At 31.9% G+C, this 17,935-nt stretch overlaps 2 protein-coding genes across 3 annotated transcripts; one reads left to right on the forward strand and one right to left on the reverse strand.

The window, feature by feature from the left end:
- Positions 1 to 6,177: 6,177 nt before the first annotated feature.
- Positions 6,178 to 9,595, reverse strand: LOC107451300 (uncharacterized). Its single transcript, XM_016067352.4, has 2 exons — positions 9,369 to 9,595; positions 6,178 to 8,160 (listed from the first exon to the last, which is right to left on the reverse strand). The coding sequence occupies exon 2, from the start codon at positions 7,684 to 7,686 to the stop codon at positions 6,832 to 6,834; it is 855 nt and encodes a 284-aa protein (XP_015922838.1). The 5' UTR covers positions 7,687 to 8,160; positions 9,369 to 9,595; the 3' UTR covers positions 6,178 to 6,831.
- Positions 9,596 to 9,790: 195 nt separating this feature from the next.
- On the forward strand, positions 9,791 to 17,586 carry LOC139425686 (retrovirus-related Pol polyprotein from transposon 17.6). 2 transcript variants are annotated; one of them, XR_015435904.1, is made up of 3 exons: positions 9,791 to 9,918; positions 10,829 to 16,238; positions 17,446 to 17,586. XR_015435904.1 is itself a non-coding variant. In XM_087169193.1 (2 exons), the coding sequence occupies exon 2, from the start codon at positions 11,899 to 11,901 to the stop codon at positions 16,111 to 16,113; it is 4,215 nt and encodes a 1,404-aa protein (XP_087025319.1). In that variant the 5' UTR covers positions 9,791 to 9,918; positions 10,829 to 11,898; the 3' UTR covers positions 16,114 to 16,597. The 2 variants fall into 2 exon arrangements, 1 of the variants encoding a protein (XP_087025319.1); XM_087169193.1 differs by lacking the exon at positions 17,446 to 17,586 and having other exon boundaries at positions 10,829 to 16,597.
- The last annotated feature ends 349 nt before the right edge of the window (positions 17,587 to 17,935 follow it).

The following is a 17,935-nucleotide window of genomic DNA, read 5'->3' on the forward strand; positions in this document are numbered from 1 at the left end:
ACTTATGGTTTCTGTTGTATGAAATTATATTCCGTTGTATGCAATACCGCCAAGAAAGATAGTCAGCTCCATATGTTCTTAGTAATCATCACAGTGTTCTGTACAGAAAAATGGTTTTCAAGAACTCCATGAATCAGTCACTTTTTTAAATTTTAGTCCAAGAGTCTTTTAAAAAGTACCTGCCACGAGAGAACCAGAAGTTGCACTCGTTAGTAAATCAAATCAGTTTCTCAAAATGAAAAATGTGATGACAGAAAGACCTATTAAAATTAAAAAATATGATTGAACACTTTTTTTTTTATATTTACAGGCTTTAGTTTTTTTTTTTTCTTTCTCTCCTTGTATTGCTTAACTGACGAAATGCTTAAAAATGGTGGAATATATATATTTTTTGCATATGTATGTTTCTTTGTGCTTGCTCTTCTGCAGATTAAGGTTTTAGGGAGTCTCAACTACGGGCGTAAGAAGTTATTTTCCGTCCCGGACCGACAATAATATTCGTATAGTAATATGAATATGTTGTGTCTTGTGAATGAGGTTCCCAATTTTTTTCGGTTACGGAACCCTAATTAATTAAGCTGCTTCCGGAGGATCCCAACTTCTTAATTAAAGCAAATTAAGACAATTGTGTACGTATTAACAATTAAAAGACTACTCTATTATCCTTAATAATCTTAAATTAGGTTTTATGTTCGACAATTGTATTCGCAATCTGTAAGAGTCTAGAGGAATCTAGTCTAGCTCAAAATTAGTTTTTGTATTGCTATACATATATAGAGAGAGAACTGTTATAAACGTTTAAAATGAATATTGGGGAAACATATTTCTTAATATTTATATTTCTTTCAAATTCAATTATTTTATTTTGATTTAAGAAGCGCAATGGGAAATATTATAGCAATATTTTTTAAATGCATGTCGTTATTATTTTTCATTATTGTTGTTAAAAAATTCATATATATATATATATTAAATTTTGATTTCTCTCTCTTTGGCATTCTTCTTTAAATATAATTTCATAGAGTGGGCAATTGAAATAATAAGGGTTTGATTGGATCTCTAAATGTAATTGCAGATTTCAAAAGCGTGAAGAAAAAAAAAATTATTTAAAGGTCTTAACTCTCTGAACCTGTTTAACCACGGAGCCCTAGGGTTCTGCGGAACACCATTTGGGAATCGCTGATCTAGATAATTTAAAATAATTTACTATGATTTAAATTTCTTTGTATGATATATTGCGTCTTCCACTTTTCATGAAAAATAAAGAAAATATTGCTGTGAAAAATATATCAAACAATGGGAATTGTTTAGGAAACATACTTCTTCATCATCTATAAAGAGGCGTGTATAGTTTGTCTATCAAAAGAACTTCTTTTGCCATAAAGTTTAAGGCCGTCTGCAGCTATGGAAACAAGAAATAGCACATTTCAAAGAGAGGAGCTTCTCTCTCCTGTAATTATAATTGTGCGTAAAAATTTTTTAAATTTGCCTGAAAAGTTTTCGAGATATGGTAAAATACGCAAAAAGTAAAATTAAGATTAAGGAGTCCAAACTTTAGAGCGCTCTCCTGAACAAACTATTGGGACCATATATTCCATAGTTTGCAGCAACTCCTTATATTTTGGGAGTAAGAAATCCGAAACCGTTGAAAAAAAATAAAGTATGTTTTAGTGTCTGGTTTCGTAACTTATAAAATTAATTAGCATCTTTGAGGTTATCCCCTTGAACCATTAAGATTGAGTCATAGAACGTGAAGATCCAATTATTAGGTCAAAAATTATTCAGGGTGTTTTTTTCTTTCTTTGCGTACTGTTCAAATAACAATGTTCAACTCCGTAGCCTTGTAATTTTGAACCCAATCCAGAAGACAAGGGAACTCCTGGATTAAGAATTGGGTGAAGTTTGCTTTCGAGGGGATTTTTTGATTGAACTTACCCGCATTTACGTTAAATGTAGAGAAAAACCACGAAAACCTCCCACGGTTATTCTGATGGTAAGGGGACTCTAACCCGCGATTCCTCTACTTTTATGGATATTTTACGTCAGCACTGTTATCGGTGTGAGCCGGATGCAGAATTCGTTTCGACCATCCATTGCTGATGGGATTCAAACCTGAGTCACCTCATTGGTAGGCGAGCTGAACGTTGATTCCAATAACTTTGCACTGAAAAGAAAAATACGGAGGCACGATAAGCATATGGTCAACAAAAGGCATATTCTTTTGATGTGTCCGCAGAATTTCTAAAAATAGTTGAAGTTTTCATTTCTCGCTGTTCTGTATTGATACTAGAATGATAATTTCTTCCTTAGAACCTTTTTTCGTATTGCTCACTTAAACAGCAACAAAATACATTATCATAAAAAAATAATATCGTAATAGTAGAAAGCTACTAATTTTTAAATTGTAAAAAACAAAAAAAAAAAAAATTTTGTATCTCTAACATAAACATTTTGACAGTGAAATAGAAAACTGTCGTATTTGAGCAGGCGCACTTTTTTTGAGAGAAAGAACTTAATATGATGACTAAACAACAGATAGTTTTCAATAATATAGTGGTAGGTTGAGAATTTTGTTTTACAAAAATTTTTATTTTTTGAAATATTACGCTTTAAAAAAATAAACATACAGGCAAAATTAGGTAACAAAACTTTTTATTATAATTAATAAAATATTATTAACAAGACAGATATATTTGGATAATACAAAAAACAGTTTTTTAATACATAATATGCAGCAGATAATAATTATATTTTATTTACTTTGTTGCTGGCAAATAGTTAAATGCAGGCAGCAATGCTTTTTTTTAAAGGTATGACTTTCTTTTTTCAGGGATCCATTTCAAACGAGATATGATAATTCAATATCCTAACTTACATAAACTTCAAAATAAAATTTCCTCATTGATATGATTTAAATTTAGTTATCCTTTGAAAAAAGCATACAGTAAGCAAAATTTTTTAATGACGTAATTTAGTAACTAGTAGCCTTAATCATCTTACTAGGGGAGCAACTAGTAAGACTTGAAAATTTTTATTGTAATAAACACCAAACGAGAATTTGGAAAATTGAAATTTTTAATAATTAACTTAAATAGTATATGGGATAATTTTTCACACAAGAGTGCTCCTATTGCTCAGTGGTTAGAGCAGAGGAATTCCACGCAAAATATATAGATTTAGTTTCACTCCAGTCCCTGCCTTTTAAATAACGATTTTGATATTTTCTTTCTATACAAGTTTTATGTAAATGGTTTTATAATTTCGAAAACTTGGAGCAGATATGAAAATTAGCTTTACGTATTCTTACGCTCCCAGAATGTTCAAGAACAGGGGTTTCCAACTTACATGAGGCCGGGGGCCGCAATTAAAAACACCAGTCAAATGGCGGGCAAATTTATCAAAATTTTATATAGGACTCTTTTATGTTTGAAGGAACATTAAATATTACTGTCAGATTTTTATGAAGTTGTACAAAACAAAAGTATTGAAATACGAATTAAAATAAGAAGTAGATTTTTACCTGAGAAGATTTTTTTTTTTTTGCACCGTTGGTATGTTAAATTTCACAGAAACAAAGAAATTAGGTTTTTTTTTTAACGAAAGAAAAGTATTTTTAATCCATACAGATTTTTTTACGAAAATCGCCCTAAAAAATGAAAACTAATATATTTTAGTTCACGGGCCACAAAAAAAGGCTTCGCAAGCCGGATGTGGCCCACGGGCCGCCAGTTGGTGACCACTGTTCAAGAATGCGACACTTTGTATAAGGCTGGGAAATCATTCAGCTGGGTTGTTGTAGGCGAAACTAAAACTCACAGCCGTGTCGTTGTGTTCGAAACTCATTAGCTTAATTTTAATAAGCATTAGAATTCTATTTCCTAAGTGAAAGAATTGGTGTTTATTTTATCTTCAATATGAAAACAGGGAAAAGTACGTCTTTTGATTATTAAAGATTCTGAGAAAATTTTTTTTTGATATTTGCTATCGCCACCAAGTTTGGAATTCCAAAATCAATTGTTGGCCACATAGTAACGAAGAGGAAGGATGGGAAAAGTGGAGACGATTTTCCAAGATCAGGAGCCCCAAGAAAAACGATTCAAATTCAGGACGGGTTAGTCCGAAGAAAGTTGGTTGATGAACCAAACAAGTGCGGTAATCAGTATGCAAGGAAATAGTCACCGAACATGGACTCACTGTGAGTAAACGCACCATAAGACGTCGCCTGAATGCAGTTGAATTGTGTACACGGATTCCTGGAAAAACTCTCATTCGGACAAAGAATAATGTCGATCTGATTGAAATTTGCAATGGAGCACAAACAAGCAAGGACTACTAAGGATTGGAAGCTCCTTTGGAGTGATTAATTCAATTTGTTTGGAAGAGATGGCTGACGTTTTATTCGCTGCCCAAAAGGCACCAGAAAAGAACCCTGGTATCAGCGGCTAACACTGAAGCAGTTCAGAGTAATGGCCTGGGGAACTTTCCATCATAATACGTGATCTCCTCGTGCAAATCCATGGAAAATAAAATATGTTTATACATTTTTTTTAGAGGTTTACATGATACCTTACTTATGCTCATAAAAAGATACCTCGTGGACAGATGTTTTAGCAAAATAATGATCCTAAGTACATCTCTAAAATTGTAGCAAGTTGTTTTACAGCTTTGAAGGTTAAAACTTAGAACTGGCACAGTCAATCACATGACCCGAATTCAATAGAACACCTTTGGGAAGTTATCGAAAGAAAAGTCGGGGCACGGAAGCATTTTTAAAGTGCAGAACTTTTTCAGGGTTTTCAGTCGGAATGGGCGAAAATTCCTAACCTAAGTCCATTCAGAAGGCCTCATTAATTCCATGTTTAGATGGTGTGTTCCCGTCATCGCAGCGAAAGGATATGCAACGAAGTAGTACTAAAAACTTGAAATATTTTTTAAGCTTAAAATCATTCATTTCAATAGAAGCTTAGAAAAACTGAATTGTCAAAAAACTTTTGATCTCAATTCTTCATTTGGTGTTTGTTAAAATAAAAATTTTCAAGTCTAATATTAATTTCTCCTCTAAATAGTATGGCAAAATTTACAAATTACTAGTTTACATCATTAAGAAATTTCGCTCACAGAAAAAAATGGAACAGAAAAACATACAGTCTCAAAACTTTTCCTCTCTATTGTATGTTACCACTAAGCTCGAAAGTCATTGATGTGCTCATTACCAAACTAATCTGCAAACATTAGAATAATCCCCTTAAATGTGAAATCAAGATTCCCCACCCGGCAATTAACCTTGGTAAAGTGCGCATCTACGGTTTTCGTATAGTTAAAGTTCAGAAGTTTGTTTCTCTCAGATTATAAACTAATTCGTTGATTGCATTTATTGACTTGATTCTTTGGATAGTGAAAAATTAACAAACGACATTATGCTAATCCTCTAAATTACATTAATATTTCAAATCATTTGATTCTTTGTATGATAGTTTTTAATGATTCTATATACTAATTAATGTGTTGATTGTTGTAACTTTATTTGTTAGATAGCGATAGTAAATATATAATATTATGCTAATTCAAGCATGCAGAAACGTTGCTGTTCTTTCAGCAAAGATTTTCTTTTCACTTTAACGAGTGCTTGATTTGTAATGTGTAGATTACCTATTTTAGTTCGTAGATTACTTAGGTTATTTGAGAAATGAAGCGCTTTTTTTAAAACCTTTTTATAGACCATCTTAGTAAGATAATCTGTAGAATAACTCATTTCTACACTTTAGCGATAACACATTTAATTAAAACTTAACCTTACCTTATTTTTCTCTTTTTTTTAATATTTCAGAATATTATTTTTCACTTAAGGCTAGTTCTTCAATCAATTCATTTTCCTGTCTGTATGTAAATATAAATGATATTATTACGAATTAATTAGTTTTATTGTTTACGAATTATAACTAATTCTTTTAGATTATTGCAAAGTAAAATGAAGCATTCAATTATATAAAAAACTTATTTTGTATAATTAAAAAAAAAAATTATAAATTGTGTGTAGTGGACACTTACTCATTTCAGCAATCACTACATTTTCACTTTAAAAAAAAAAAAAATGCATTTCAGGGGACTGTCAGACTGACTATACATTTAATTCCACTCTAAATATTTTGAGACACTCAATTTTAATTTTTCCATTCATTTTTTTAATTTTATTTTTTTATGATACACAGATTTATCTTACATATCTCTTGGTTTTATATTAAACTCCTTATGCAGAAATGTACACATGTTATGAGATAAGACAAATATATTATGTGGATGAGAATGGCCCTTAAAACCTTGACAGAGTCAATATAGCATCTAAAATAAATTGTTTCAGAAATAAATTCATTTTTCCTTATCAGAAGCCACTTTTTATGTTTCAAAATCAAGAAGCACATTCATTTTACCCTCGACTATACATATACATAAATGCCGAAAATCTCAAAATTCGGAATCCGAACTTATCAGGAAAAGTGCAATGCCTAAATAAAAGCAAAAGTTTAAAGGAAGCAAATCAAAGGCAATTTTAACATATTGGAAGCATAACAATCATATTCGACAATTTAACTGGTTTTTTAGTGATTCAAATGCATGCCTTGCTCTTTCTAGCATTGTTTTTTTTTAATAACTGCACTGTGATCTAAACATGCATGAAGATTTTTAACATATTTTATAAAGGCAGCTATCATAGAAAATCTCAAATGTGTGTTTTATATCAGTTGATTTAGACTTGAATAAATTAGATAGCATAGTTTTTTTGCTGCTTGACTATCATATAGCATAATTTTTTTCTTGACAAGATTTAATTTTTTATTTTATGTCAGAATCTGTCGATAGTGTGGACAAAACTTTCTCACTAGCATGAATATTACTGTGTCTAGTCAGGGTAACTCTCTGCGAAAATGTTTTATTACATACGCTACAAGAATAAGGTTTTTCACCAGTATGAACGCGATGGTGCTCAGTTAGAACTCTTTTAATGGAAAAACTCTTATTACATATAGTACAGGAATAAGGTTTCTCACCAGTATGAACATGACTGTGGAGTTTCAAATGATGTTTTTTTGAAAAACGCTTATTACATATATCACAAGAAAAAGGTTTCTCACCAGTATGAACACTACTGTGTTCAACTAGACATTTTTTAAAGGAGAAACTTTTATTACATATACTACAAGAATAAGGTTTCTCACTAGTATGAACACGATTGTGGCCACGTAAATGACATTTCTGTGAAAAGCGCATACTACATATTTTACAAGAAAAAGGTTTTTCGCCAGTATGAACACGATTGTGATCAGTTAAATATTTCTTATTGAAAAAACTCTTATTACATATATTACAAGTATAATTTTTCTCACCAGTATGAGTACGACTGTGGACTGTCAGATAATATTTCTTTGAAAAACGTCGATCACATACACTACAAGAATAAGGTTGCTCACCAGTATGAGCACGACTGTGATGAGTTAGAGATTGCTTATAGGAAAAACTCTTATTACATACATTGCAAGAGTAAGGTTTCTCCCCAGTATGAACACGTACATGTGCTATTAGATTAGACTTTGAAGAAAGAGTCTTATCACATATACTACAAGAATAACTTTTTGCAATGGTAGGAACATTACAGAGGTCAGGCAAATCTTTCTCAGTTGAAAGGTTCATTTTACATAAAATACACAATAAAGAAATTTCTCATACATGTACTTGCATATAATCTTATAAACAATTTTCTATGCAACAACATTTATCTTTGTCCTAATAAGTATGATATTAAAATTTTATTTTTATTTTCCCAGATATGCCAGAGATAAGTAGTTAAATAATTATAAAAAAATATCTAAGGTGTATATTATTGTAGGATATCATAAAGTATCATTAAAAAAATAAATAAATAATAATAATAAAAAAAACTGTTGATTCCTTTAAAATGCATAACGTCTATTGTTGCAAGCAAATGACAAAAGAAATTTCTTAAATGATCGGTATTTACACGTCAAAATAAAGGGATAAATGAACGTACGACAATATGCTCTCAACTGTTTAAGGCACAAATAAGGAGTTGATTATTAGACAATAAATTTGGTTTTTATTTATAATTTGCTTTTAGAACAGTGATGCAAGTTCCTTGATGAAGATCTAAAAGAGATAGAAATCATATAAGTTAAGATAAAAATAGAATAGATTAAGGAAAAATAATAGAATAGTTAAGAGATATTAATTTACATTTATTCAAAATTCCATTCACATTCTAATAGCTCTAATAGTCAAAATTCAACTGAACCTCTAAGCTGAATGAATATTGAAGTTTCAGGAACTCCCTGATGACTATACCAAGAATTTTCTCAATAATTTCCCAAAAGTCAGATACTCTCATTCAAAATTTTGACTTACTGGAACATTCAAATTTTGCTTGAAACTCTGCGGCAAATAACATCAATAAGTTTACTGTTACAAGCGGAATTTTTAATTGTACTATAATTACAAGGAGACATTTATTTTAACTTAAAATTTCTTAAGTTTGAGTGCTAAAATTTCAATGGAAGCTCTTTCTGATGACAACAATAGTATAAAAGGTTTCATGATTGCTACAATGCAGAATTACCCTCCAAATAGAATTGATAATTAATCAAATTTTTGACCTATTTCCGAAATCTGCATATTTTACTAGTGAAAAAAATTGAAACTAAGATTACATTGTCTAAAATAGCATATTCACGAAGCAGCAATGTCCAAAATTCTAGCCAGGCAATTGACCAAATAAGGTCCTTAAGCAATGGGCTCTCCAATGTTTTTCAATGTTGTAATTTGATTCATAACATGTATCTAGATGAGTGACAGTCATGGCTTGCTCAGAATGTACATAAAACACAGTTAAGTTAAAACAAACATATTAGCACAAAGGCTATTGTGTACAGTCAAAAGTTTTAAAAGTGACTCTGGAACACCAATTTCTACTCTAACATTACATTAACAGCCATCTTCATTGACGTTAGAGAAAAGAAAAAAATCACAAAATATAGATGAAAATTGGTAAAAAATCACAGCAAAAGAGTAATTTCAATAAATTCATTTGAACATATGGTATATCTTAAAAAATAAAATAAAACTTTTAACAGGGACATTTATGAATCAAAGTTTCTATAAATGCTACCCAATACCAATATTGCAACATATATCCAATACCTAGCGTTCATTCATTATATATGCAAAACAGCGTTTTTAAAAATCGAGCATATCATACAACGAATTTATTTTAACTTATTAAATAATAACTCTGAATGAGTTCTTTTTCCACATAAATAAAATACTTCAATTTCACTTACAAAGTGGATAATACTACTTACTTATTTATGACTAAATTACGATTCATTCTCAGTTAATTGTATTAAAAAAAAGGTTTCTTTAAAAGTACCTTTTTAACTCTTTTCCTATCATCTAGTAATACTAAGCACTTTAGGTACTTTCCTTTTAATTTTATACAAATATAAATCTCTCAACTATTTTAAGAACAATGTTTCTTAAAATATTAGCTCAAATCAATAAAAAAAATTGACAACAATGTAAGTAAACTATCATAACAATCAGTAAACTATCATAACAATAATCTTATCAAGAAAAAAAAGTTTGTTTTTATATCTTATTTTATTTCCGGCTGCCTATTTCTGTCGTATGTTTTGATTGTTTTACCTAGTTGAGCCAAAGAATTCTTCATTTTACTCTGTAGTTAACAAAGTAAAGATTACAAGCGAGCGAGTAGATCCTCTTTTATTTATATGATTATCATAATAAATTCGTAGATTAGTTATTTATTTTAAAAAATATACTATTCTTTAAACTACACATAGTTCTTGTAGTTGAAAGAACTGACAATTTGTATTTAATTTAGTTTTAAACGTAAGTATTTTTTGTGAATTTAAATATTAGGTACTGCAACTAATAATATCGAGAAAATATTGAAATATTTTTATATCGTGATCTGTCGCTTCAACTAAAATTGCCGAGACGGCAAATGGATTTTAAACTTGCGATTTTTATTTATTTTTGAACGAGCTGTGAGTTATACCCTTTGATTTGGTCCTCTGTGATTTTTTTTTTAGCATAAAGGGTATTTTGCTGAATAATGTTAAAAACCTTTTTAAAAATTCAGTGTCTTTTTTTTAAAATAACATTTAGGTCAGTTTTTTCTTCCTTTATTACGAATCCTTTTCTTATGTTATTTGTATTATGAAAGCTTTTTAATATTTTTTATGTTATGAATATTTTATATTTTTTACTGTCTTCAGCAACAGCTGATACAGTTTACTCAAATGAGTCATACCCTTGAATGTCAAAACTATTGATGAAATATTGAATTTGCTCCCTTCAAACATATAATGAAACTGACAAACCTACTGCCTTTGAAAATTTCTTTTGTCTTTTCTAATAGTTAGTTGCTATTTCTTATTTATATTAAGGTTTAGTTGTTTACTTTGAAAGTGTTCAACTGTTTTTACTAAGGTTTAGATAATGTCTATTTTTTTGTAAAAAAAGAAAAAAACTCCTTTGTCTTTTCTAAAGTTAAACTAATATTCATGTTGAAGACATCCATCATATTTTCAAACTATTGTCTCTTTCAAAAATGTGTGCTACTTTTTTTAAAGTTGGATTAATGTAGATTTTAAAAATGACCACTGTTTCTTTTTTAAGATTAAGTTATTGTACTTTTTAAGTTTTGAAAATGTAAATTTTGGAAATTTATTCATGAGTGACAAGTCAGATCACAAGTTAAGCTCTGTTGACTTATGAAAAAATATAATCTATGTAGGTTTCAACACCATAGTGTAACAACTGCGAACATTGCGTCATCCACCATCTTGTAATATTAAAGGAAGTTGCATCATCCTCTTGACATTGAGAGGCGCCAGCCAGACCAGAAGGGGAACTCCCGAAGGGAAACTCCCGAATTTATAATTAACTCTTACTTTATACCATAGAACACTCTAATTCTTAGTCACATGCAATCCGGAGACCACTGCGAGAAGGCAGCTCTCCCCATGTCACTGTTATATCGTTCTAACCTTTTATTTCTATTAAATTGTTATGTTTATTAAACTATCGTCATCATTTACTCCTATGCTGCACTATCTCCCACAAATAATGGGGGCTTTCGTCCGGAATTTGAACATCGAGCTGTAACTATTTCCGAACTCTGAAATCCCGCGAAGGGGATTTTAACCAACTACTTCGAAATCCCGAGAAGGGGATATTTTTCAGCTAAGTAACTTTAGAAATCCCGAGAAGGGGACATTCACCGAAAGAAAAAAAAAAGGAAAGCAAAATTCTGCGCTCGAGAAGGAGATCCAGATTTTGTTCCTGTTTTAAATCCCGAGTAGGGGAATCACCGAACTGTTCACCGAAATTCTACGCTTGTGGAGGAGCGATTTATCAAAGTGCAGCAAAAGCAGCTGGAATCCACGAATTTTCAGGAGTCATACTGATCGAGAGGGGAGAAGTGCAGCAAAAAATCAGCGACTGGAGAAAAGCAGCAGCAGAGACCTGAACTTTCCTAAATCAGCAATAACCGGATCTGTCTCGAAGGACAGAATTGATCTAGAAACGTCTGTCGCGAAGGACAGAATTGATCCAGAAACTTCTGTCGAGAAGGGCAGAATTGATCCAGAAACTTTCCTGAAACTTTCGAACTTTCCTGAAATTATTGGAATATCCTGTGCAAATCAGCAAGGCAGTCAACTTTTCCGGGGAAGTGCAATCGTGAAATCCTTGGATACGAAAAGGGATACGAATCTGGTTTGAATCAACGAATCGAAAAACATTGGTTTACCATTGGACACTGAGAGTCTCTTCAATCAAGGTAGGAAATTTTCAATTTTAAAAATGTATAAAAATTCAAAGAAAGAAGACCTAGTAAAAGTATTAGAGGAAATAGGAGGCATCGCAGACAGCAGCGATAATATCGTTAAATTAAAAGAAAAAATTGAATGTTCCGAAATATTTAAGAATGATTCTGAATTTGTCAAAAATTTGATAGCTAACGCCGTAGAAGAAAGAGTACAAATAGCTGACAGGGAACTTAAACAAAGCGAAATTCAGATTGAGTTAGAAAAACTAAAATTAGAAAGACTCGAGAAAGAAATGCTTTTAATAGAGGCGAAAAACAAAGCATTTGAAATTGACCCTCCCAAAACAATAAATTATACACCCGAAGCAAACATTGAGAATCTAATTCATAGCATTAAAACTCTATCTCTTCCAGTTCCATCGAAACCTGAAAACTTTAATCAATTTTTTTTATCGTTAGAAAGAGCTTTTAGTACGAAAAACATAAATGAGGGGCTTAAAGCTGAAATCTTAATTAATATACTAGGTGAAAAAGCAAACAGCATCTTGTTATACATTGAAGATGAGGATTTAAAAAACTATGAAAAATTAAAAGCTTTAATACTGCGCGATTTTCAACAAACTCCCCAAGAATGTTTGAATAACTTTAAAAATGCCTCAAAATTTAAAGAAGAAACATATATTCAATTTGCTACTCGCTTAAATTCACATTTCGAGTATTATTGCAAATTACGTAAAGTTGAAACATTTAAATCATTATGCAACTTAATCATATCCGATAAAATAATTGAGACATTAAATAAAGAGATGGCCAGTCATATTTTAATCCGTCAGGGAGAAAATTGGTTTAATCCTGTCGAGTTAGCACGAGAATTAGACATTTACACTACGTCTAAAAATATGCCTCACAGAGAAGTTTCCAATACCCATAAATATGGGCAGAACACTTTTTTTCGCGGCGAGAACAGAGATTTCAGAAAAAATCAGCCGGATCGTTTTTCTCAACCAATAAATAAACAAAATAGAGCAGAGAAACAATGCTACATCTGCGGAGAAGTCAGCCATTTTGCACGTGATTGCGAAAAGAGATCGAAAAAAACATACGAATCCATAAGCGATAAATCAGAAAGAAAAAATACCCCTCCCAGTGATAACTTAAATCAAAGCTTTAGTGTAAATTCCTGCAAACCATCAGGAGAAAATAATTTTAAACACGAGTTACAGTATGCTGAGATTTATTTGAATGGAAATCACCCGGTGAAAGCCATAATTGATTCTGGGGCTCAAATATCAGTGATTAATTCAAATAAAATAAAAATAAAAGATTTTCCTAAATCTAATATAATGCTGACGTCATGTTTTGGGGATGAACGGAAAGCGAAACTTGTAGAGATCCATATGTCTCTATATCCCAATGAGTCAGGGTTGAAGGTCAGCGCCGCTGTTTCGGATGAACTTAAAGTAGATGCAATAATAAATTCAACGATTTATGAGCAATTAATAAAACTAGGTCAGCTTTCTTCAAGTGTAAATACTCAAATCAAAACTTCTAACAGTGAAGATTTTTATAAATGTTCTTGTTTTAATATTAATGACTCTTGCTCCTGTGAAAGTTTTTTATTTAATATCAACAATGTGTATAGAAATGATGAACTTGATTTATCACATGTTAATGACCCTTGTATTAGAAATGAACTGTCCGCGTTGATTAATAATTACCAGCCAAACAAAATTAAAGACACTAAGTTAACAATGAAAATTATTTTAAAAGATGAAATCCCAGTATGTCAAAGAGCTAGACGTTTATCTTTTTCTGAGAAACGAAAGGTAAATGATCAGATATCAGAATGGTTAAAAACAGACATAATTAGAGAGAGTTGCTCTGATTATTGTTCCCCAATAGTTCTTTGCAAAAAGAAAGATAATAGCCTAAGATTATGTATAGATTACCGGAAATTAAATTCAAAAACAATTAAAGATAGATACCCCTTACCTCTTATTGAAGATGTGTTAGACCAATTACAGGGTTCTAAAATTTGTAACAAAATTGATCTTCGAAATGGGTTTTTCCATATTGACGTAGACGAGGACAGTAAAAAGTACACCTCATTTGTGACACCTGATGGGCAGTATGAGTTTAATAAAGTGCCATTTGGGTTGTGTAATAGCCCTAGTACATTCCAGAGGTACATCAATTATGTATTCCGTGATCTTCTAAGAGAAGGTGTTGTTGTCATTTTTATGGATGATATTTTTATTCCCGCAGAGAGTGAAATTGACGCACTGAACAGGTTAAAACGAGTATTACAAACTGCATCCGAATATGGACTAGAACTTAACTTAAAGAAATGCCAATTTTTGATGTCTAAAATTAACTTTTTGGGTTATATTATTGAGAACGGTACCATTAAACCCTCTTCCGAAAAAACATCAGCTGTTCAAAATTTTCCTGTACCTAAGTCTACTAAACAGGTGCAGAGTTTTCTTGGTTTAACCGGATATTTTAGGAAATTTATTCTTAACTATGCTTTAATTGCTAAACCATTAAGTGATTTACTTCGGGATAACAGAGTATTTTATTTTGGCCCAGAACAACAAACAGCATTTCAAACTCTAAAACAAAAACTTTCTGAAAATCCAGTACTACACATTTTTAAACAAGGAGCAAAGCTTGAATTGCATACCGATGCAAGTAAATTTGGGTATGGTGCTATTCTTTTTCAGCAATCTGATGATAACAAATTACACCCAATACACTATATGAGTAAAAAAACGACTCCTCAAGAGGAGAATTATTCAAGTTATGAACTTGAAGTGTTGGCTATAATTGAGGCTTTGAAAAAATTTCGAAATTATTTGGTGGGAAATAAATTTAAACTAGTAACAGACTGTTCAGCTTTCCAAAAGACTATGAGTAAAAAACAATTAACTCCTAAAATTGCTAGGTGGGCATTATTTTTGGAAGATTTTGACTATGAAATTGTACATCGCCCAGGTAAACAAATGAAACATGTTGATTGTTTAAGTAGGTATCCAATTATGCATATTACTTGTGACGAATTAACCTCTAAAATTGTTACTTGCCAGATAAATGATGAATATATTAACTCTATTAAACAACTTTTGGAAAATAAATCAATTGACGATTTTGTGGTAAAAAATAATGTTTTATATAAACTTGAGAATGATAATTATTTACTAGTGGTTCCACAACAAATGCAAACTGACATTATCAAATCTACACATGCTAAAGGTCATTTTGGTATAACTAAAACTCTTGATGTACTTAAACAACACTATTATTTTCCAGATATGAAGAAATGTGTTGAAAATGTTGTAAGTAATTGTGTAGAGTGTATATTAGTAAATAGGAAGGCAGGGAAAAAAGAAGGGTTTTTGAACCCGATTCCTAAAGATAATATTCCTTTAGATACTTACCATATTGATTTCATTGGTCCCATGCCTTCAACTAATAAGAACTATAAACATATTTTCACCGTGGTAGATGCTTTTACCAAGTTTGTTTGGTTCTACCCAACCAAATCTACGTCAAGTCAAGAGTCAATAGATAAGTTAAAAGCTCAACAAATAACTTTTGGAAATCCTTCACGAATAATTACTGACCGAGGTACTGCGTTTACTTCAACAGATTTTGAGACTTATTGCCAAGATGAAGGTATCGAACATGTGCAAATAACAACAGGCATTCCTCGTGGTAATGGACAAGTGGAAATAATGCATAAGATCCTCATACCGATACTGGCAAAACTATCAATAAAAGATCCTACTAAGTGGTACAAATTTGTTCCAGCAGTACAGCGTGCCATTAATTCTACAGTTTCTCGGAGCAATCAGATGACACCTTTCCAGCTTCTGACCGGAGTGAAAATGAAAACAAAAGAGGACTTACAAATTCTACAAATGCTGGAGAAAGAACACATGGAATCATTTATCCAAGATAGAGAGAACATTCGAGAAGAAGCCAAAAAGAATATTTTGAAGATCCAAGAAGAGAACCGCAGACAATACAATAAAAGAAGAAAGAAAGCCAACGAATATCGAATTGGAGACTTTGTTGCAATCCAGAGAACTCAGTTTGGATCTGGTCTCAAATTAAGACCCAAGTTCTTCGGTCCATACCAAATCACAAAAGTGAAGAAGAATGATAGATATGATGTGCTAAAAGTCGGGAATCACGAAGGACCAAACAATACTTCAGCTGACCACATGAAACCGTGGCCAGTTAATTAAAAAATTGCTTTTTATATTTTTATACTTTGCTTTCTCGTTCTTTTTCTTTTTTATTTCAGGTAACTGTGTCTGGTAGCTATTCTGATGAAAATGAGGACATTTTGATGTCAGGATCGCCGATTGATGTAGGTTTCAACACCATAGTGTAACAACTGCGAACATTGCGTCATCCACCATCTTGTAATATTAAAGGAAGTTGCATCATCCTCTTGACATTGAGAGGCGCCAGCCAGACCAGAAGGGGAACTCCCGAATTTATAATTAACTCTTACTTTATACCATAGAACACTCTAATTCTTAGTCACATGCAATCCGGAGACCACTGCGAGAAGGCAGCTCTCCCCATGTCACTGTTATATCGTTCTAACCTTTTATTTCTATTAAATTGTTATGTTTATTAAACTATCGTCATCATTTACTCCTATGCTGCACTATCTCCCACATCTATATAAAAAAATCTTTAATAAAATTATGCACAGATTGATTGATTGATTGATTTGTTCATTTACGTCGCACTAGAGCTGCACAATAGGCTATTGGCGACGGTCTGGGATACATCCCGGAGGATGAACCGAAGACATGCCATCACAATTTTGATCCTCTGCGGAGGGGATGGCACCCCCGCTTCGGTAGCCCGACGACCTGCGTGCGAAGTCGAGCACTTTACGGTAACACAGTTTAACGAGGACCAATACCGCTCACCCTCGGTCCCTACGCAGCCTGATCCAAGTGGTCACCCACCCGCACACTGACCGCAGCCAGTGATGCTTGACTTCGGTGATCTGCTGGGAACCGTGTCTTAACGATCAGTCCACTGCGGGAAAAATTATGCACAGAGAGAAAAGATGACTAAAAGCAGGTAACTGTAACTGATTGCACTTATAGAAGTGTTTCTCAACCTGTTAATATAATTTGTGACCCAGTTTTCAGTCACAATTTTAAATGATCCCCTCACAATTATTTTTACCAAAATTGTGCTGTAATCATATCATTTGTTACTAATTAAAATTGAATTTCGACCCTAATGCTGCCCTATGATTCTAATAACAAACATTACAAATTAATTTTGTATTAGGCTATCGCAACAAACTACTGCTTCTTGCAATACTCTAATATGGCTCTGAAAAAGAATGAACTAATTGTCTTCATTTTACTTAACGGACACACTTTTTCTTACCTGATAAGGTGTTTTTATTGTTTCAATGAAATTTGATGCTTAATGTACAATTTAAAAATGTGTAATATTTTGATGACTTTATAGCATCGATTAATATTTAAATAATCCTTTGTTTATTAAACATTGTTTTCAATTGCAAATGATTTTTCTTGTAGATGAAACTGATTTTTGTGACATAAGCAGTAAAAGTTCTTCACATGCATGTAAATTAGTACAACTGGTGAAAACCCTGAAGTTAATGACATGAGTGGTCCAGACTTTCCACGCATAATTACACTAACAACCAATACATCTCCTCCAACTGGTAAAAAAACCTAATTTTTGTGGCATGAGCAATGAAGGTTCACATACTAGTACATTAGATACCCACAATTTTTCTCATAACATGGAAAATTCTGATGTTTATGATATGAGTGGTGAGGATTTTTCTCTCACAAGTACATTAACTTCCAATGAAACTAGTGAAGAACCTGATTTTTATGATATATCTACATCTAATGAAGGTTTTTTGCACACTGGTATATTAACTACCAACAACTTTTCTCCTGCTAGTGAAAAACCTGATTTTTGTGACATGTCTAATGAAGATGTTTCAGAAATGACTGCGTTAACATCGAACAATAGCTCTCAAACTAGTGAAAAATC

Source organism: Parasteatoda tepidariorum, chromosome 8 (assembly GCF_982258835.1).
Source record: "Parasteatoda tepidariorum strain Cologne lab strain chromosome 8, Ptep-v5.0, whole genome shotgun sequence".
NCBI lineage: Eukaryota > Metazoa > Arthropoda > Arachnida > Araneae > Theridiidae > Parasteatoda > Parasteatoda tepidariorum.